General features: G+C 45.4%; 1 protein-coding gene across 1 annotated transcript in view; it reads right to left on the bottom strand.

Moving 5' to 3' along the window:
* Window positions 1–18,372, bottom strand: part of LOC144944669 (phosphoinositide 3-kinase regulatory subunit 5-like) — a 58,200-nt gene that overhangs the window by 20,252 nt on the left and 19,576 nt on the right. The window contains exons 3-8 of the mRNA XM_078873028.1: window positions 16,209–16,277; window positions 13,914–14,052; window positions 10,999–11,068; window positions 8,997–9,162; window positions 7,980–8,163; window positions 466–561 (exon numbers count right to left, since the gene is read on the bottom strand). Coding sequence (XP_078729154.1) covers window positions 466–561; window positions 7,980–8,163; window positions 8,997–9,162; window positions 10,999–11,068; window positions 13,914–14,052; window positions 16,209–16,277 — 724 coding nt within the window. The remainder of the gene's footprint in view (window positions 1–465; window positions 562–7,979; window positions 8,164–8,996; window positions 9,163–10,998; window positions 11,069–13,913; window positions 14,053–16,208; window positions 16,278–18,372) is intronic.

The raw sequence follows: 18,372 nt of genomic DNA, 5'->3' as shown, positions 1-18,372 counted from the left end.
ATTTGTTTTCTTTGATACAGGGCCCCTCCCTATGCGCTCAACATCGCGTCTCGTGCGAACACATTTGAAAGGGCATCTCCAGCAGCAGATGTCCGTTGTGCGCACGCGGTGACTCGGCACCTGACCTGCAAATGGCATTTGTCTGCCAGCACGTGGGTGGCAATTTGCCAAGGGCAGCATAATCCAAATTGGGGTTCATCGGTTCAGTTGGAGAGTAACAGAGGGTAAAATGCGATGTCAATAAACGTCGAAAAACCGGGCTGCTATAAATGTATACATGATAAGCCACATCGTTGAGCTATCATTTGTGAAAGCCAGGTCGCTTCTGAAAAAGAGCTGTATAGCTCAGTGGGCCTTTCCTGGTAAAGTAAAACGTTTAGTTGAGTAGTGTAGTTTAAAATGAACGAAAAAGGGACAAAGCAAAAAGTAAAATCGAAGGTGCGACGACATGAACCCGCTCCTCACTGAGGTTGTCTTTGTCCCAGACGTGAGCGAGGCACGCAGCCGTGCAGTCTCCCTCGCACGTCACCTCCATCCCTCCTCGCTCAGAGCCCACGCCTACTGTGCAGCAGCAGCAACAGCAAACAACAAAACGAACCACCTGTGACCTATTGCTGCCGTCAAATCCCCAACAAAGGCAGCACTTCGTCCACTTGATCTTCGTTATAATGAAAGAGAGGACTCCACCACTGCCACCATCACTCCGCTTTGCCCACCACTCACGTATTTATTTTAAGAAGCCAATCCCGTAACATTGCAACAGATGAGCTCTGGAAATAAGGGCGTACGACCTGTATTTCTTGGAACGTACCATGCGTCAGGAATGTGAATGAAGAGAATCTAAAAAAGAAAATGTTCAAAAGCAACGTGGCCTGTAACCCAGGCAGCAGCCGGCCAGAGTTGGTGGATCATCGCACTCATGCTGTGAAACTCCCTTCCCGTGGGCGTTGAGGAGGTGCCATACCCTGGCTTGCAAGAAAAAGGCGGTACAGCAAGTGGACTGATCGCCATCTGTTTCCATCTGTACGGGGATAGAGCGTTGCCCACCCCACGCGCAAGGTGTGGGTTGTCTCCGGGTGCTCCGGTTTCCTTCCACGTGGTATCATAAACACCTTCATCACGAATTGGCTAAAAAAAACAGGACCTTCCTGAAAAAGAGTCCTATGACTCATTGTGGCATTCCTTAATAAATAAGAAAATCATCATATTACCAAAATATTCTGCCACATGTTGCGTTCATGCGAAAGGTGCAGCCCCGCAATTGCTTGCTCACACCACTGCTGACGGAAGTGCCTCTGCTCGAGGGAGATTTACATAGACAGCCTCCCCACTCTCTAATAGGGGTTTTCCCCTTTTTTGGCAACAAAACTGACACCTTTTGCAAGGAGTCATGTTAACATTAACCACAATACTTGCAGTCAAAATGCAAACAAAAAAAAGCAAAGCTGTCTCTGGTGTGGACCAATCAGTTTCATGGACAATGCATACATTATCAGAGTATTGTTTTTTGTTTGCATTTTGGCTGCAAGTATTGTGGTTAATGTAAACATGACTCCTTGCAAAAGGTGTCAGTTTTGTTGACAGAAAAAAAAGGGGAAAAACCCTATTAGTATATTTTGGTACTGGCAAACGAGGCCTCATGATGTAGATGCTCCCCCCTCTCTCTCAAGTGTTTGGCCACCTCTTCATCCACACCAGCCAGACGTATCATAAGAGCTGGAAAGTACCCACTCTTTAGCCCACCACACATGACCTGCAACATCGACGAACTTAACACCCTACGTATAATCACCGTGCATATTCGATCACAAAACAAGGAACATGAACACAATTTTTACGGACAGTATTTTCTAAGAGAAGTAGTGGTGAGCCCATGTTACAGCCAGCTTCTGTAACTACAGATATCAGCAAAGAGGCTGCCCTTTATCTTCACAGACAGCTGGTCAACGGGCACTGTGTGGGCACCCAATAAAGGCCGGAATGAGGCACGAGAGCGTGGTACGGTCACCACCAGTCCCAGCCCTCTTTATCTCTCCCGTGATAACACAGACCGCTACACTCCACCATGACCCACATTTATGCCGAGATTACCCGGGAGACCCTCCTCGCCGAGCTAAGATGCATGGCTAGAATTAAGCCGGGGAGGGGGGGTTCTGGGATTGTGGGCGTGCTGTGATAAAAGACCACAACAGCACCACATCACAAAATATAACAAGACTGCTGGAGCAATTGCTGATCGCGAGTAGCGCACATGAAGGTCAGGACAACACACGAGGGGCATGGGTAGCCCAGCACCACGCCAGGCGGCCGCCTTTGCCCCCCCCCCCCCCCCAGTGCTCATGTTTACACATTGCACCAGGTTACTCATTCAAGGCTGAGTCGACTTAGGGGAGAGGTTTGCAGCACGGCGTGCTAACCACGACACGACCGCTCCCCACAAAGCACTGCTCCGCACACAAAAAACAGACACAAACACACACGTCAAGGACAAACGTTTTGAATTATACATCGTTTTGAAAACGTGCTCATGGTAACTCGGGTATATTTTAACCCTGTCTGTATGGTAATGAAGTAATGAAAACAATCAGCACCATTGCGCCTGCTCGAATCATTATTGAATTCATTGCCATCGTCGTCTGAGCATGTGACTGAATGAAAGCGGTAGTGCAAAGGTTAGCACGCACTTACCCTCTGAACCCGATGACCCGAGTTAGTCAGTGGCCAGTGAACCAGGCCTGGGACACCGCCTTCACGCAACTCGTAGTGACCAGCATGGTGAAGTATGGTCAAATAGCCGCCATGAGCGAAACGGCCTCGGTGGAGCCTTAATCCAGCAGTAAAATCGTTGCAACTTTATACGTATATATATTTTATTGTAAAACAATATGCTTCAAATGTGACGTGACACGATTGCATAAAGTGCGACTGTGTATACGCTTATAAATGTGGAGAAGCTGAATTGTGTACGATGTGGTTTTTTTGGAATGATATAATCCCAAAAAACACATCGGAGAGAATATGCTTCGAATGTTTTCATAACCCTGTGCACAGTCGTAGTTTATGCCATTGTGCTAATAGCAGGAATAACATAAATTCAGGTTGATATTTGAATACGGCTTTCTGTCAATAATAATGTTTTGCTCGAGTGTGATCCGCGCTGTGGATTTTACGAATACATTTCATTTCAAATGTAAGTTAAAGAAGCAGCCTTTAAATATGTAACGTTTAAATATTCATTTATTTCCCTTATCTGCGTTACCTCCCCGAACCTCGAATGCACACACACTATTAAATGCTCATATAATTACCATATTTGTGTATCGAATTTTTATAATTCATATTTAGGCATTTCATATCTTTTCAGGTTTTATATATTCACGTTAGGCTGATCAATCCTTACGATTACATTTGGACACGTACTTTAAAAATACATTCTCGTGATTCCAATATATAACAGGCATGATTGTTACACGGTTGTGTTTAAAAAGAAAATAATGTACATTCAATTGGAAATATATTTTGGAAGGGCACAATTGAATGTACAATTAATACACTGAGAATGTATCTCCTAGCAGATCTACTGACAGTCATAGCCAAGGAAAGGAGCAAGTCTTAGAATATGTCCAACTGGAGGAGATGGAGTGATGAAATCGGCTCGTGTGCAGGTGCCGGGCAGATTCATTATTGCATCGCAGGATCGTGTGAGATGGCTGCAGCTTGAAAAGGCCTTCGTCCAGCAGTGGAATGACCAAGGCGGATGCTGATGATGATAAGTTATCTTGAGAGAGAATTGAGGTTACAGTACGCTTACAATTTTTTTTAAGCCAAAGTGTCTCTCCGCTTGGGCAGTGCTTATCTCCCATTGTCCACCATGAGCCTGTGCTGGAAATTCCACATTACCATGGCCGGAGTCAGCTGATCATTAAATAAAATACCACTAGTTGACTTCCTACAAAATTATGCAAAATGTCTCCATCGATTTAGAAATCTAAGTATATTCCTCACCCCCATGATGGTTCTGCCCTGTCACATTCAATCACACATGCACAACAACTATGACTCGTGGAAGATCACAGCATTTGTGCACTTTTTATGACTGCAAGATAATTGAACGAGCCCCTTACATCTGCTCTCAATTGGCACCGTAGCTTCACGGGGCGTATTCCGTCAATAACTCACTTCTTGAAAAATGATCCGAGGAAAGGATATTGCTCATTTTAGTCTGCCCACAGGAAGACAATAAGGCAGCTGGAGTTATATACATATATAAATATAAAACATCATCCCTGCTTCTTCACGCCTGATATTGGGTTGATGTGTGTGGGGTTTTTTTTTTCTCGCAGGGGAAAATATTCCATCTCAAAGGGAAATGTACCCCTCACTGAGCATTTGCCACTTTAAAGCGTTTGAGGCTTGGCACGCGGGAAAGCATGTTGAAGTAGGTGGGGGTCAAGATGAAGGTGCGGCCCATAGTGGAGGCCCAGTTGGTGAAAGGGCCTCTACTACGGGGAGGCCTTCGAGAGCCCCTCTGGGAGAGGGGGGGTATTTTAGTTTTACTCATCGAGGTTGGCCAGACGTCCTGAAAAAGGTGGGCACAGCATCCACACTTTACCTCACCGCACACGCATTCTGTTGATCGACTAATTGCCGTGCACCTATTTATACTATCGGCTGGACAGACGCGGTGGGGAGGGGGGGGTTAGGACAATTGCACCATTGTTTCAACTGCCGTGCAGGGAGATGGAATAGAATCTGCGACCTCTGGATTGCAAGTCCAGTGTGTTAACCATTGCACCACGGTGGTGAGATGTTAACTACCTCGCCTGGCATGCAGGAGGTCGTGGGTTTGATCCCGACCCTGACTCCTGTTGTATATTTGGAGTTCGCATATTCTCCCTGTGGTCACGTGGATTTTTCTCCGTATTTTTGATCAACATGCGTTTAGAGTATTTGGCTGCAATACATTTCCACGTAAGCAACTTTGCTGCGCGATCATTTGTGTCCAGGTCGCTTTTGAAAAAGAGCGATTTAGCTCAGTGGGCCTTAGCCGGTGAAAAAAAAAATAGTTTAGTTTTAGTCACACCACGGCAGCATCGAAATATTTGCATGATTCACGTAAACCCAAAGGTGAAAGTCAAAACTACCAGTCAAGCTAGCATAGCTATAATTATCAGCACCATCAGCCATGGTCGATCCACTGCTAGATGAAGTTACTTCCCGAGCCACCCCCACCTCGATCTCCTCGGTGGACAACCTCTCGGTCGCGTTTCATGCCTTGGCTGCCGCTCCATGATAATTGTTGACCATCGGCCTTCATCCCTTCCGGAGACATCCCCTAGCCATGACAGGTCCTGCTCGAGCCTTCTCGCTTTTCTTAACTTTTTGGACGATGCCGAAGAACACGTGGATGTTTTCTAACTTCATCTGTTCCTCTTTTTGTCCCTTAACGTAACTGACCGAGGCACCTAAACTTTTGACTGACACCCCTAAAACACTCCTCGGATAACCACGTCGTATCAGCTGGCAGGTTTGAATTGTTTCCGTAATAAAACACTCGCCGACATTTTAGCGAGCGCGCCCAGCATGTTAACATCAGGTCCCTTTGTTGTTTTGTTTCGGTAGCAAAGTCCAATTAAAAATAATGACACTCGATTTTAACTGCTTCGCTTTCGGTGGCTTCCAAACTCAAGTGCTTTACAAAGCGACTGCCGAATTACCAAAATTGTGCGAGTACATTCTTCTGTGTGGTTGAAAGGCATCCACAGCGCACAGATCGTCTCTGCGATATGTGGTCTACCACACACGCGTGCGTGCACACCTTGCAGCATTCTCAAAATCATTGCAACAATTCCCGTTAGCACTCTGCCCGTTGCACCTCTTGCATGCGCTGGCTTTCCAATCACACACTCTTTGCTTCCGTGCTCAGAAACACGAGCTCACGGTTTTTCTGAGAAACCCAAGGGCAGCGTGGTGCGCCGTTGTGGGTCCCATTTCACAATCTGACACGTCACACACCTCCACCTCGAGCGAACGAAGCCAACGAGTGCACGCACGGACCGAGATAACGTCCTGTTCCTCGCATAGGGCGAAACACCTGCCAACCGAATTGTACTTATCGATTGATCTGCAGTATGTGTAACCTCACAAGCGCTTTGAGGTACATTTAAGCGTTTGCTTATTCTTAAAATATACAAGGTGAAGGTGCAACCGTGCAATTGCCTTTTCAAGGCAATGATGACAGAAAAAGGTTTCCACTTTTAGGGCGTTATAGAAAGCTCCAATCGAGGGGTAGCTTAGCCGACTCTTCCATGCTCTTCCTTGTTGTCCTTCCCCGCACCTCCGATTAGCATGGTTGGCTGGAAAGAGCCTCAACATAGACACATACACACGTGGGGGCCAGACGTCTCGGAAGCGGTGGGAGTGCCCACACTTTACCCCGCCATACGCGAACCTGCCGATCACAGACTACCGGGTGGACGTGGGCCTCCGTTGCGTCAACTGGCTGCATGCCGGGAGATCGATTGGAACTGGCGACTTCTGTATGTCGAGTCCGCTGTGCTAACCCCCGATGGGCGTCTCTCACTTGAAATACATCCACGGAGAATTTCGTTGTCGTAAAACAATTTTTATGCGTCCATAATGAAGGAGGGTTTTTTTTCCGGGGTTAGATCGCGTAAGTATAATTGCGTCGTGAAACCCGCCACCACCCGACACAGCTAATAAGTAAGGTTTGTCACGTAAACAAAAAATGCCAATTAGTTACTAGACCAGCACATCGGTGTGTTGGAGAGAAAACCCGCAACATTGACAATTCGGCTACGACATTAAGCCGGTAATTACAACAACCAGCATCATCAGCCTTGTGGATAATATTGGCAGCGAAAGTTACGCGTGTTGTAAAAGCTTCGTTTTTTTTTTCTGACGACGTGACTCTGAATCACAGTACGGTAGTGTACGTTCACACATTTAGCCCTCGGCACGCTTTGTCGGACGTGGTGATGGTGGTGGTGGGGGATTATTTGTCCATATTTCACGATGATGGTTTAGTACGGACGGGTAAATTAAGGTGGGGGGGGGGAGTGTGAAACTCAACAGTGGCGGTTCAAATCATCGCCCACCACTGATGCTAGCCGTAGCCAGTCGGCTGACATTGCAGGAAATGGCGTTCTTGTTCGGAGTAATAGAGGGAGAAGAGGGCCGGATTGATTTACCTCGTTGTAGGAGATTTAACTAAGAGCTGCAGTGCGAAGTGCAATCTCCAATGTTTATGGGGGGCAGCGTCGGTCAATCTCTCCGCCAAACTCTCTCCGCTCTGAATGCCAGATTAGCATTTCACTAATCGCTAGAAAGCATCATTAGTGACGAATGTAGTGAGGCGATGAGACAATTACGTGTTGTGTTTGTGCACAAATGGATTTAGGAGAAGTAAAAACGGAACAGGTTTGAAAGGCACTTTGAGGTACATGTAAATGTAGAAACAGCTTCGTCCTTATACTCCGTAGTAGCCGAGTAGGCTGGTGGGAAGTGCGCACACAACCAGGAATTCTGGTTCAATTCACCCAATAACTTAGTATTTTCTACCGGAACTCACCAAGGCATGGGGAGGTGGATGGTAAACAGCTCCTTCAGATCTTGCTCTCATCTCATTTGAGTTTTCAATTATTTTAAATTTAGATTGAAAATTAATTTCTTTAGAACTGCTTTTTTGTGTTGAATTTGTTGTCCTCCCCCGCACCTCCCATTTGCACGGTTGGCCACGTACGGTGCGGCAGAAGCTCAACACTCCATAATAAATGCATATTAATAAATAATACTAATAATACTACTAATAATAAATGCATACATTTATTATGAGTCGCGGTCATAATAAGCTTTTGCACAATGTCAGGAGCCACAATAAGACCTCGGGGAGTTAGCTGTCCACAGCGCAGACGATGCCTGCACGCCGAGTGAAAATTAAATGGCTCCGTGAGTCTCACCATAGGCAGCGCAAGCGGGGTCGTCACCAGACGTCCTGGCGAGGTCGATAATCTGCTGCTGCAGAGCGGCGGTGGCGTCCAGGAGGAAGGCTCTGGCTTGCTCCTGGCTCTCTCTCCTTGCCGCCTCCTCCATCATATCCACGCTCTGCTCAAACAACCGCTGCAGTTCCTTCTCCCCCATGGTCTGCAGAAACAACGGTCCAACGCCACTGCTGAGTTGCTCAGGGGTTTAGACGGCCCGGCGGTCAATACATCCAAATCGTGGAGCTGCTTGAGAGGATGTTTTATACCATAGCAGTCACCCGGTGATTTGACAGCGACTTACCAAAGTATGACAATGTCCGCTATGGGAGCACCACGGTAGCGAGATGTTAACTACCTCGCCTGGTATACAGGAGGTCGTGTGTTCAATCCCAATCCTGACGCCCGTTGTATATTTGGAGTTTGCGTGTATCTCACACTCTCTCTCTCCCTGTGGTCGTGTGGCTTTTTTTCCGGGTCCTCTGGGGTTTCCCTCCACGTTTAGAATCAACGTGGCGTATTCATGGTATTTGGCAGCTGCTATAAATGTTCACACAATAAGCCACTTCACTGGGCTATAATTTGTGGCCAGGTCGCTTCAGTGGGCCTCACCTGATAAAATAGTTTTTAGTATACAACAACAATAGTAATAATAGTGTACACTCTACAACAGCCTTTTGTCATTCACTGCCAGATGAAGGCCTCCCACACACAGTGTCGGCCATTGGGGTTATTTGACCATCCTTCACCAACGTTGGTCAGCGCAAGTTGGGGAATATGGGGAGCATATGTAGTTCATAGCGTATTCATAAGCACAGTACAACAGTGGACTTTTGTTGCAATTGCCCTGCCCTGTGGTGCCCCACAGCACCCTGTGTAGGTTCCACCTTGCTTAGCTTCCCAGCATCACGGCACATAGCAGTGTTGTTTATTCATGGACGACTGAACCCGCCCACCTCACACACAGTGATCAAGTGAAGGGGGCCATTATTTTACCCTGAGGGCCTCCTCCACGCCCTCGGCATGCACGGCGGCCGTGGCCTGCAGTGCGCGCCGGATGAGCGCCATGCGGTAGTCGGTGGGCACCGGCGAACGCACGGCCTGCTCCACCGTGGCGATGAACTCCGCAGGGATCTCTGCCGGGTCCAGCAGGAAGATTGTTCTGCGAGAAGGAAGGGGGAGGAGGGAGGGAGCAAGGAGGAGGCGGGAGGAAGACGAGGTTGCCGACGATGACAAATGCGCTCAGACAGCCCCGGTGATCCTCGTCATGCTGCGCTGGCAGGATGTTATCTCCCTCGCGTGGTATTCAGGAGGTCGTGGGTTCGATCCCGACCCTGACGCCTGCTGTATATTTGGAGTTTGCGTGTCTCTCTCTCTCCCCGTGATCGTGTGGATTTTTCTACGGGTCCTCTGGTTTCCCCCTCCACATTTAGAATTAACGTCACGCATTTTAGAGTATTTGGGCTGCTATACATTTTTACACGATAAGCCACTTCGTTGAGCTATCATTTGTGGCCAGGTCGCTTCTGAAAAAAAGCTACATAGGTCAGTGGGCCTTACCTGATAAAATAAAAATAGCTTACTTTAGAAGCAAAACCATCATGCCGTTTCCATTATGTGGATTAACATACACATGTACGTGTAATGTACAGCCAAAATTTGTCAATCCACTGCTGGATGAGGGCCTCCCTCAACCTCCACCGGTGGTGCTACGCAAGAGGGCGTGGAGGGGGCGCTGCGGTTGGGGGAACTTTGTGGTGCTTTGCAGTAAATTTGAGGTAGTTTGCAGCACTGAAGGTAATTTTCTGTACTTTGCAGTGACCTTGAGGTAGTTTGCGGTACTTTGCAGTACAATTTGCGACACTTTGCAGAAAAGTGTGCGGCAATTTGATGAATGAGGGTTGGTGAAAGCACTCGACTGCCTACAGCGCCTTTCGTAGGCCTGTCTCCAGGGCACGGTGGTTCCCTCGAATGCAAGCATTATACGGGGCCTCAGCGATGCTTGGCGTCTGACATCTGACGCGGTGCAATCCAAGTGATTTGGCCAAATGAGCTCATACCCTTCTTTACAGCCCTGATCCAGTGGTGTTTTATTCCATATTCACATATCTGTCAATCCATACGGTTTAACGCGTATTCTTGTACAGGGAAATGGAGTTTTCAGGTCCATATGGCGTGCAATCGTTTCAATACGGGCAAAAAAAAAATATTATGGCCAAATAAAGAAAGTCGTGGGACAGCTTTTTTTTTTACTCTAGTGAGTATCGTTGTACATTTACAACATGAGCGTGTGCATCCACATATCAAGCAAGCAGAAGCATCAGCATGCAAGATCACAGACAGTAGCATGATAAGTAGCATCATTGACACCAATCATCAAAATGAATACATAAAACTCTTTCTGTTTAGTAACATAATTTTTTGTATATTTGTGCTTCACCCTTGTGATGGAACATTGTAGGATGGACGTTGAGATTTATAAGGGCACGGGGTGACCAATAAGGTCTGAATTGGTCCGTTATAAAATAGGCTGTGATAAGGGGTTGACAGGTATGCATTTATATGGCAGGGGGTCTGACTCTATTCATAGGACAACCACTGTTGAGATCTCCACAAAGTGGTACTCAATTTATAGCGACCTCGGAGGGATGGATAATGGGCTGATTCATAATAACGTTTTTTTTGGGTTAGGTCGCGTAAATAGAAATGTGTCGTTTACCTCACCACCACCCGACAGCCAATTAATAAGGTTTGTCACGTAAACAAAACGTGCCAATTAGTTACTACTTCAGCAAACCGGTGTATTGGAGAGTAAACACACAACCTTTACAATTTGAGTACAACGTTTTTGCTGGTGATTACAACCAGCTAAAATTTATTATTAAGGTTATTCTTGCAAGAGTCAAGACGTTCTTTAGACTGCATCCTGGCGAACACCACAGGTTAGTGACAAACCAGGCCTGGGGTGGGGGGTTCATCCGGGGAATATCCAACTCACTTGGTTTTCGCCGGGAAACTCTTCGTCTTCAGGTTGTGTTCACTCCTGATGAGGCGCTGGTAGGAAATCCCTGCGGGAAGAGCAGAACGCGAGTGTAAAAATTGTGTCACAACCATAACAAATTGCGTGGGGGAGGGAAAAAAACAGCTTGCAAACGCAATTGCCAATCGAAACGCCCACCAACTATTTACATTTGCAGAGCCATCCTCCCGTCAGCTGTATTGAGTCCTAACGGTGTGTGTGTGTTGACAGTGTGTGTGTACGAGCGGTAGTGTAGCTACAAACCCGGTGATCTGAGTTCGATTCCCCCTAAAGCCCAACACGAGTGACGATTATCTAAACCGGTCCCGGGCTTCCCCGAGGTCGACTCAGCCTAAATGAGTAGCTGGTGTGGTGTGTAAACATCGCCGCCACTAGGGAGACAAAGGCGGTCGGGCGTGGTCCTGTCCACTCACCCACTCACGTGCCGTTCGGGCCTTCAGATGTGCTGCTCGCTAACAGCACTTGCCCCAACAGTCTGTTACAGGCTATACGGGGGATCTTTGTCTTTGTGTCCGCGGGTGAAATTGTAAGAGTTTACAGATAAGTAGCACTCTGCCCCCCATAACATTCTCACGGAAATTCTGCGAGTTCCTGCTAGTTAAATATAATACGAGCAGGAAATGTAGAGTAGTGGCTCAAACACTGTCTTCAGAAGGAGGGGTGCTCAGTGGCGTTACAGCAGCAATTGTGAGGATTTTGCTGTGCCATGGGGCCAACGTGCCCACAACGGGGTTACGATATAGCGAGGATTCGTTTTGGTGCGTGATCGATGTCGCGTTGTTCCTCTCGCCACGGCAAGACGGCGGCGAGTTCATTGGAATCGCCACAACGGGGATGTTTTGGGTGATGCAAAATCTAACAACGGCAAATGTTTGATTCACTTGATGATGATGATGAGGGGGTGCATGATGTAACTGTGAGATGTGCGGTGCCAGGTTATTGCGTGCTGGGTTAGGGATGGTGACATCACTGGGAGCGTGTGGGGGTGCTGTTTGGGGGACTCCAGGCCCCCCCTATATAAAATGTTGGCTCGCCATGTGGCTCAGGTTTTCCGCGGGGTTTTAAAAGTTAACTCTGACAAGTTTGGTGGCGATAGCTTTAACGGTGTGGATTTGTATTCGGAGCAGACATGCATACTTTCATTTGTATAAAATATTTCGAATAGATGAGATACCGTAATTGTAATGTAAACTCAGCAGGTGGCTTTGCTACAATGACCCAGACTCAAAACACATTAAATTGCACGACACGTGCAGTCTAATAATGCGTTTTGAAAAGGAACCACATTTATTATGTTTTAAATAGAGTTGAAACTTTCACAATTGATTTTCATTCCCTGCATGGTCAAAATAATCATCTTTATTTATACTTGAGGAGAAATCTGATGAGCTATGAAGCTATTTTCACATATGTCCAGTAGGGGCAGGGGGGGTGAGCGAGTTACATCAACAACAACAATTACAATACAGGATATCAGAATAAGATAGAGAAAATGTAAGCAAGTCACTAATAGATAAATAAGTATAGATAAATATAAATAAAGCATGAGAGTACAAATTGCACGAGTATATACATTCCAAATGGTCTGGGCAACACCAGCATTAGGATGACCTTAGATGTGGCTTCTATTACATTTACCCAGCATTGCGGAGAGACAGATAATCGCACAATTTCAGCTTATACACAGCGGCCTAAACTGAATTATTCAAACGAATCTGTTCGATCAACTCCATTCATGTGCATGAACGGAGGTGAACAAATTAATATATAGTTAAAAGTATTTAATACAATTAACGAATTTACAATAACCGCACAAAAAAAAGTGTATAATGCTAAAAACTCAAAAAATGTATTTAAGTACTGTTCGGTTATTTCGGTAAAGTCACGTAGTTAGAAAAAAATTTAAATTAAACATTTTTTTTAAATTCAAATTTATTTCTAACTATGTGACTTTACCGAAAGAACCAAAGAGTATGGATTCCTGCAGTCACGAAAGCTTCAAATCAATATTAAATTAAGTGTACAACTGGCACTAAGAATACCAATCCCAAGGCAAGTACATTCGTACTTAATATTACATTGGGTCAAATTATAATGTCCCTTCCAACTAAACACGTGTATTGCCCTGACTTGGTCATGGCAATTCCATATTCCTGTGGAAGAGACCAATTGCTCGAATTGCGAGCAGTCATCTCAAACTCGGGGTAACTCCGTCTCTCTCTCTCTCTCTGTCTCGGCATGAAATGAAGATGCATTTGGAACTCTTGCAGAGCGGTGCAACTGCCTGTATTAAAGAATGGCCCATGGAAGGGGATACAACAGAACCACTTCTGAAATCCCTTCATCGAGTGACCTCTGACCTACACTTAAGGCGGCAGCACTTTCCCAGCCACACTATCCCACACAGAAGCAAACTCAAGACGATGGTGTTTTTTGAGTGGGGCATACCCCGTCGACCCACTTTATCCCCTCTCCTCCATTACACAACTTAGTCGTGTCGTGTCGGCTTCTTGCGACGGGAGATCCTCCAACTGGAAAGCGCGTCTGGCTGTATCGGGCTCGTGGGTTACATAAAAGCGTTAAGAATAATGAAAACAAGTGATTGTGATTTTTTTTTGGCAGTCATTGATAACCTAGCAGAGACCATAATCGCATGTTTAATCTTGAGAATACCGTTGCACTTTTGGTGGGAGATCACTGAACTCAGTGCCTTGACTACAGACCTAGTTTTACACCCGCAGAGCCATGCCAGTCAACTGAGACAAATATGCACGAGTTTATTCAAAATTGTCTTCCCTCCGCCACAACTCTGAGCCTTGATGATGTCAACGGAGGCCTGCGGCTATCTTCAGCTCAAAACGAGACGGCCTCACCTGGAGCACGGAGCTCCGTGTCGACGATGGAGAGCAGGTCCTGGGCCATGGAGCAGTGCGGTACCGGCCAGGACAGAATGCGGCGGAGCACGGGACGGGACTGGTGCAACAGATGGACGCTTTCGGGTAAGTGGGAGGCCTTAGCAAAGGGGGGGGGGGGAGCATCAGCGGGAAAGGTCATTCGTTCGTCGATAAAAATAACTGCCATACTAAGAGGGGTTTCCCCTTTTTTGCAAGGAATCATGTTCACATTAACCACAATACTTGCAGTCAAATGCAAAAAAAACTCTGATAATTTATGCATTGTCCTTGAAACTGATTGGTCCACACCAGAGACAGCTTTCTTTAGAGCCTAGTCTCATATGGTGTTCGACCAGATGACGCCAAAAGGCGCACAGTTTTTTGTTTGCATTTGACTGCAAGTATTGTGGTTAATGTAAACATGATTCCTTGCAAAAGGTGTCAGTTTTGTTGCCAGAAAAAAGGGGAAAACCCCTATTAGTATATTTTGGTACTGGCAAAGGAGGTCCATGAAGAACTGCCATGTCGCAGACAACAATGACACGATGGTGGCAGACATTGGGTAAACGACGATGTGGAATGTAACAAGAAATACGAGGTTCGTTATTTAGCCAGAAAAGCCTCACTGAGTTCTCAAGTCTTGAACCATGATTGTTAATAAAGGTAGATAGATTGACACAGTCATATTTAGGATTCTCGGAGGAAACCAAATTCCTCGTATTTACGAAGGACCCTCAAACTCTGTACGATAATGGTGGACGCCTACTCGCTGCACAACTTCCTACAGGCGTACTTATCGCTCTGCAAGTTAAATAAATATTCCCACGTATCTCCACATCATCTCTACACGCTCCACTTACCCCACCACCCACCTCCACAACATGTGCCACTGATCCGCTAATCAAACGAATAATTACTGTGTGATATTTACTTGAGTATGTTAAATCAAATTAATCATGCCTTTGTGAATATGATGCATTTCCCACGAGGTGTGTTCATGTTTTTTAATGAGCAGGCGAGAGAGATGTTATGTAGGAGGTCGTGGGTTCGCTCCCAACCCTGACGATCCCTGCATATTTGGAGTTTGCGTGATGTTTCTCCATGTGGTCACGTGGATTTTTCTCTGGGTCCTCTTGTTTCTGGCTTCAACGATTATAAAATTTAGATGATTTGGTTCATACTATACATTCCCACATGTGGATGATATAAGCCACTTTGATAAGCGATCACATGTAGCCAGGTCACCTCTGAAAATGCGTTAACAGCACAGTGGGCTTTACCTGTTAAAAGAAAGTGTTATTTATTTAAGTAATTAAAGCAATTATGTTACATTGCATTAACGTAAGCTCCAAATGCTCAAATACTGTAATAATAAAAAGGCTTGATTAATAATGTACAACCCTATGCTTGGTTCTTTCGGTAAAGTCATGTAGAAGGGAAATAATAAAATTAAAAAAATTAAACATAATTAAATTAGGACGCTGTCTTTCCGACAGCTCTGTTCTTCACCTGAGGATGGCTGCTTGCGTTATGGCCGAAACGTCGTGAGAATTTTATTACGTTTATTTGTATTCTTTTATTATTTCCCTTCTACGTGACTTTACCGAAAGAACCAAGAATATGAATCCCTGCCGTCACGAAAGCTTTAAATCGAAATGTACAACCCTCTGTCAATCTGCTACTCAATGGAGAGCTGCCCGTACATTGCTGTGTTGGTCATGGGGTAGTTTCACCATACTTCACCATGCTGGTAATTTAAAAAAACCGTGATCAACATAGCATGAGCGCAGCTTTCAATCAGTAGTGGATTGATCTATGTGGATTATTTAACTATGTTCATAATTATTGTTGTTTCATTAATACGCAAGATGTAGAAATGCGAATACTCTGAGCTTATTAATCGAAATAAAAAAACCTTCAACCCGCGCTAACCAGTGGTCATGAAGTATGTTCAAATAAACCCCCGTGAGCCGCATGGCAGTGGATTGACAAAGGGCTACTGCACATGTGCGTGTGTGAATACGGTAATAAGATTCGTAATATCGCCCTTTTTCAGTGGATAGAGAAAATGCCAACATCAGCCTATTTGTGTTTAAGCGATAAGGTAGTTTAGGCTATGTTCAGACAAAAATTCAGAATGCGTTGACAATGTGTTCGCACCATCTGCCAACACGGTCCACGAAATTGCACTCGAAATAATAGGGCGAATCTTGCAGAAGATCGGCGAAAAGCGTGCCGTTATCACCGGCGTACCGCCGTGACTTTTGCACTCACTTGAAAAACGGCCGTGTGGAACAAAATGGCCAACGGAGCGAATTGTTCATAGTCGCAGTTTTTCTCCACCTGCAAACGAGAGATAAAATGGCGCACGTCACGGCTCACATAGATGGCAGAGTAACAACTACTATTTCACATTCAGGTGGTGGAGAGAGGAAAAGCGGAGTTATTATGTTTTATTATTTTATTATTTCCCTTCTACGTGACTTTACCGAAAGAACCAAGAAGATGAATCCCTGCAGTCACGAAAGCTTTAAATCGAAATTCAGCGGAGTTTGCTTCACTGTGATGTCTCCTTCGTCTTTGTGGATTCGGCATTGCGTCGTTACACATTGTACGGTCCTGTTCTGGATGATCACAGTAGTGCATTGGAGAGTTTTCCATTTGTGCATCAGGTATCCGCATCTGGCATTGTTTGTGCGGAAGCTGTTTGAGGGTGGACCATGAGCTTTGTGGAAGATCAAAACCGGGGATCTTCTGCCGTTGGGTCTTTCACGAGGTGTTTGCGATTTCTTTGAACTCCATTCACGTCTGAATGCGACGCTTATCCTGATCACGTTTTAACAGATGGCATGCTAGCCTCAATACAAAGTTTATATTAGATAATTATAATGATCTCAACTGGTCTTGGGCATTCCCAGGTCGACTCAGCCTCAAATGAGTACCTGATGCGATGTGTAAACATCGTCGCTCGGGAGACAAACGCGACCAGGCGGCCTTCATATGTGATCGCTAACAGTACTTGCTCCAAGTCTGCTAAGGCTATACGGAGGATCTTTGTCTTTGTATTTACATGTTGGGTGGAGTGGTGGGAGATGTGATTACGGTCAACGCTGTGGAATCCACCACCACCACAACATGTCTACCCTCCGTCTGATCCCGCAGCTGCTGCACCAGAGACATGCAGCGACCTCCAAGACTTCAGTGGCACATATCTGAATCGGTCCTGACCCTCCCCGAGGTCAACTCAGCCTTAAATAAATACCTGGTACAGTGTGTGTAAACATCAGTAATGGCGAGACAAAGGTGGCCAGGCGTGGTGTTCACCATAACCACTCTTTGGTGCACAGTGCAGATACCTTGATAGGGGTTTGCTAACAGCACTTGCCCCACGATCTTATACTGTAAACAACATACTGAATTTTTGTCTTTGTATTTATATGTGCAAATATATAGTAATATAACTCTCCATTTGGCACTATTTGCAATATGACCAATCTCATATCTGAATTCAAATCTAGGTGAGGAGCGGACTCAATCCATCATCTTTTTAAATCCTTTATATTAAGTTCACTTGCTTGCGCGCTTACGACCGTGCAAATCTTTCGGTCGTTTTTAACCCACTTCCCGTGATCCAATCGAGCTGACATTTTGCACACAGACTCGTTGTGCGTGACAATTTATTTTCGTGAATTTTTTCCCCCAAAATTTTACACTTTTTAGGATTTTTTTTTATATTTAATTATCAATTGCTTAATGGTGCCAGGCAATCATCTGACCCATAGGTGGCAGCCATCTCAAGCCAGAGGACGAGAGGACTCTAGCCGCCACGCATATAAAGGTTTATAGTGAACAACTTTGTTTTTACGGGTTAATTTTTTAAAGCTGATAAATAATCATTCGAGGGTATTAAAAAAGTGGTCACCACCAAAAACAAGAATCCATGTCATAGGAATGTAGAATTTCTACAACTGGTATTACTGACAAGGGTAATGAGTAACAATTTGCAATGTATTCAAACTGCAGTATTACTTATATTGTACTTTTTCAATGCAGCATATAAACACATTTGCAGATCCGCACGTTGATAAACAATGCTCACATGCTATACGTTTGCAATAAAACATTAAGATGAGACATCGGTAAAGTTCACCAGCCAATTTTAAAGATAATATTGAATCCACATATTTGCATGATAATCACGCACTCTATATTAAATCCATTGAAGTGAAGATTTGACAATCAATTGACGCGAGTCTGCGCATATATTTGTTATGAGTTCGCAATATGTATGCTGAATACGGAGCATGAATAACGAGCATTTGGAATTTTTTACAGCGCTGCTATCCGCTGCTATTGTAATGCGGGCGAAAGCGACCTTCCGGATGTGACGTCATGAGGAGGCGGAGCCAGGTGACGTGGGTGAAAGGTAGGGGGTCCT

Source organism: Lampetra fluviatilis, chromosome 35 (genome assembly GCF_964198595.1).
Source record: "Lampetra fluviatilis chromosome 35, kcLamFluv1.1, whole genome shotgun sequence".
Classification (NCBI taxonomy): domain Eukaryota; kingdom Metazoa; phylum Chordata; class Hyperoartia; order Petromyzontiformes; family Petromyzontidae; genus Lampetra; species Lampetra fluviatilis.
The sequence above is the reverse complement of the archived record's forward strand: the minus strand, read 5'-3'. Positions and strand labels throughout refer to the sequence as shown.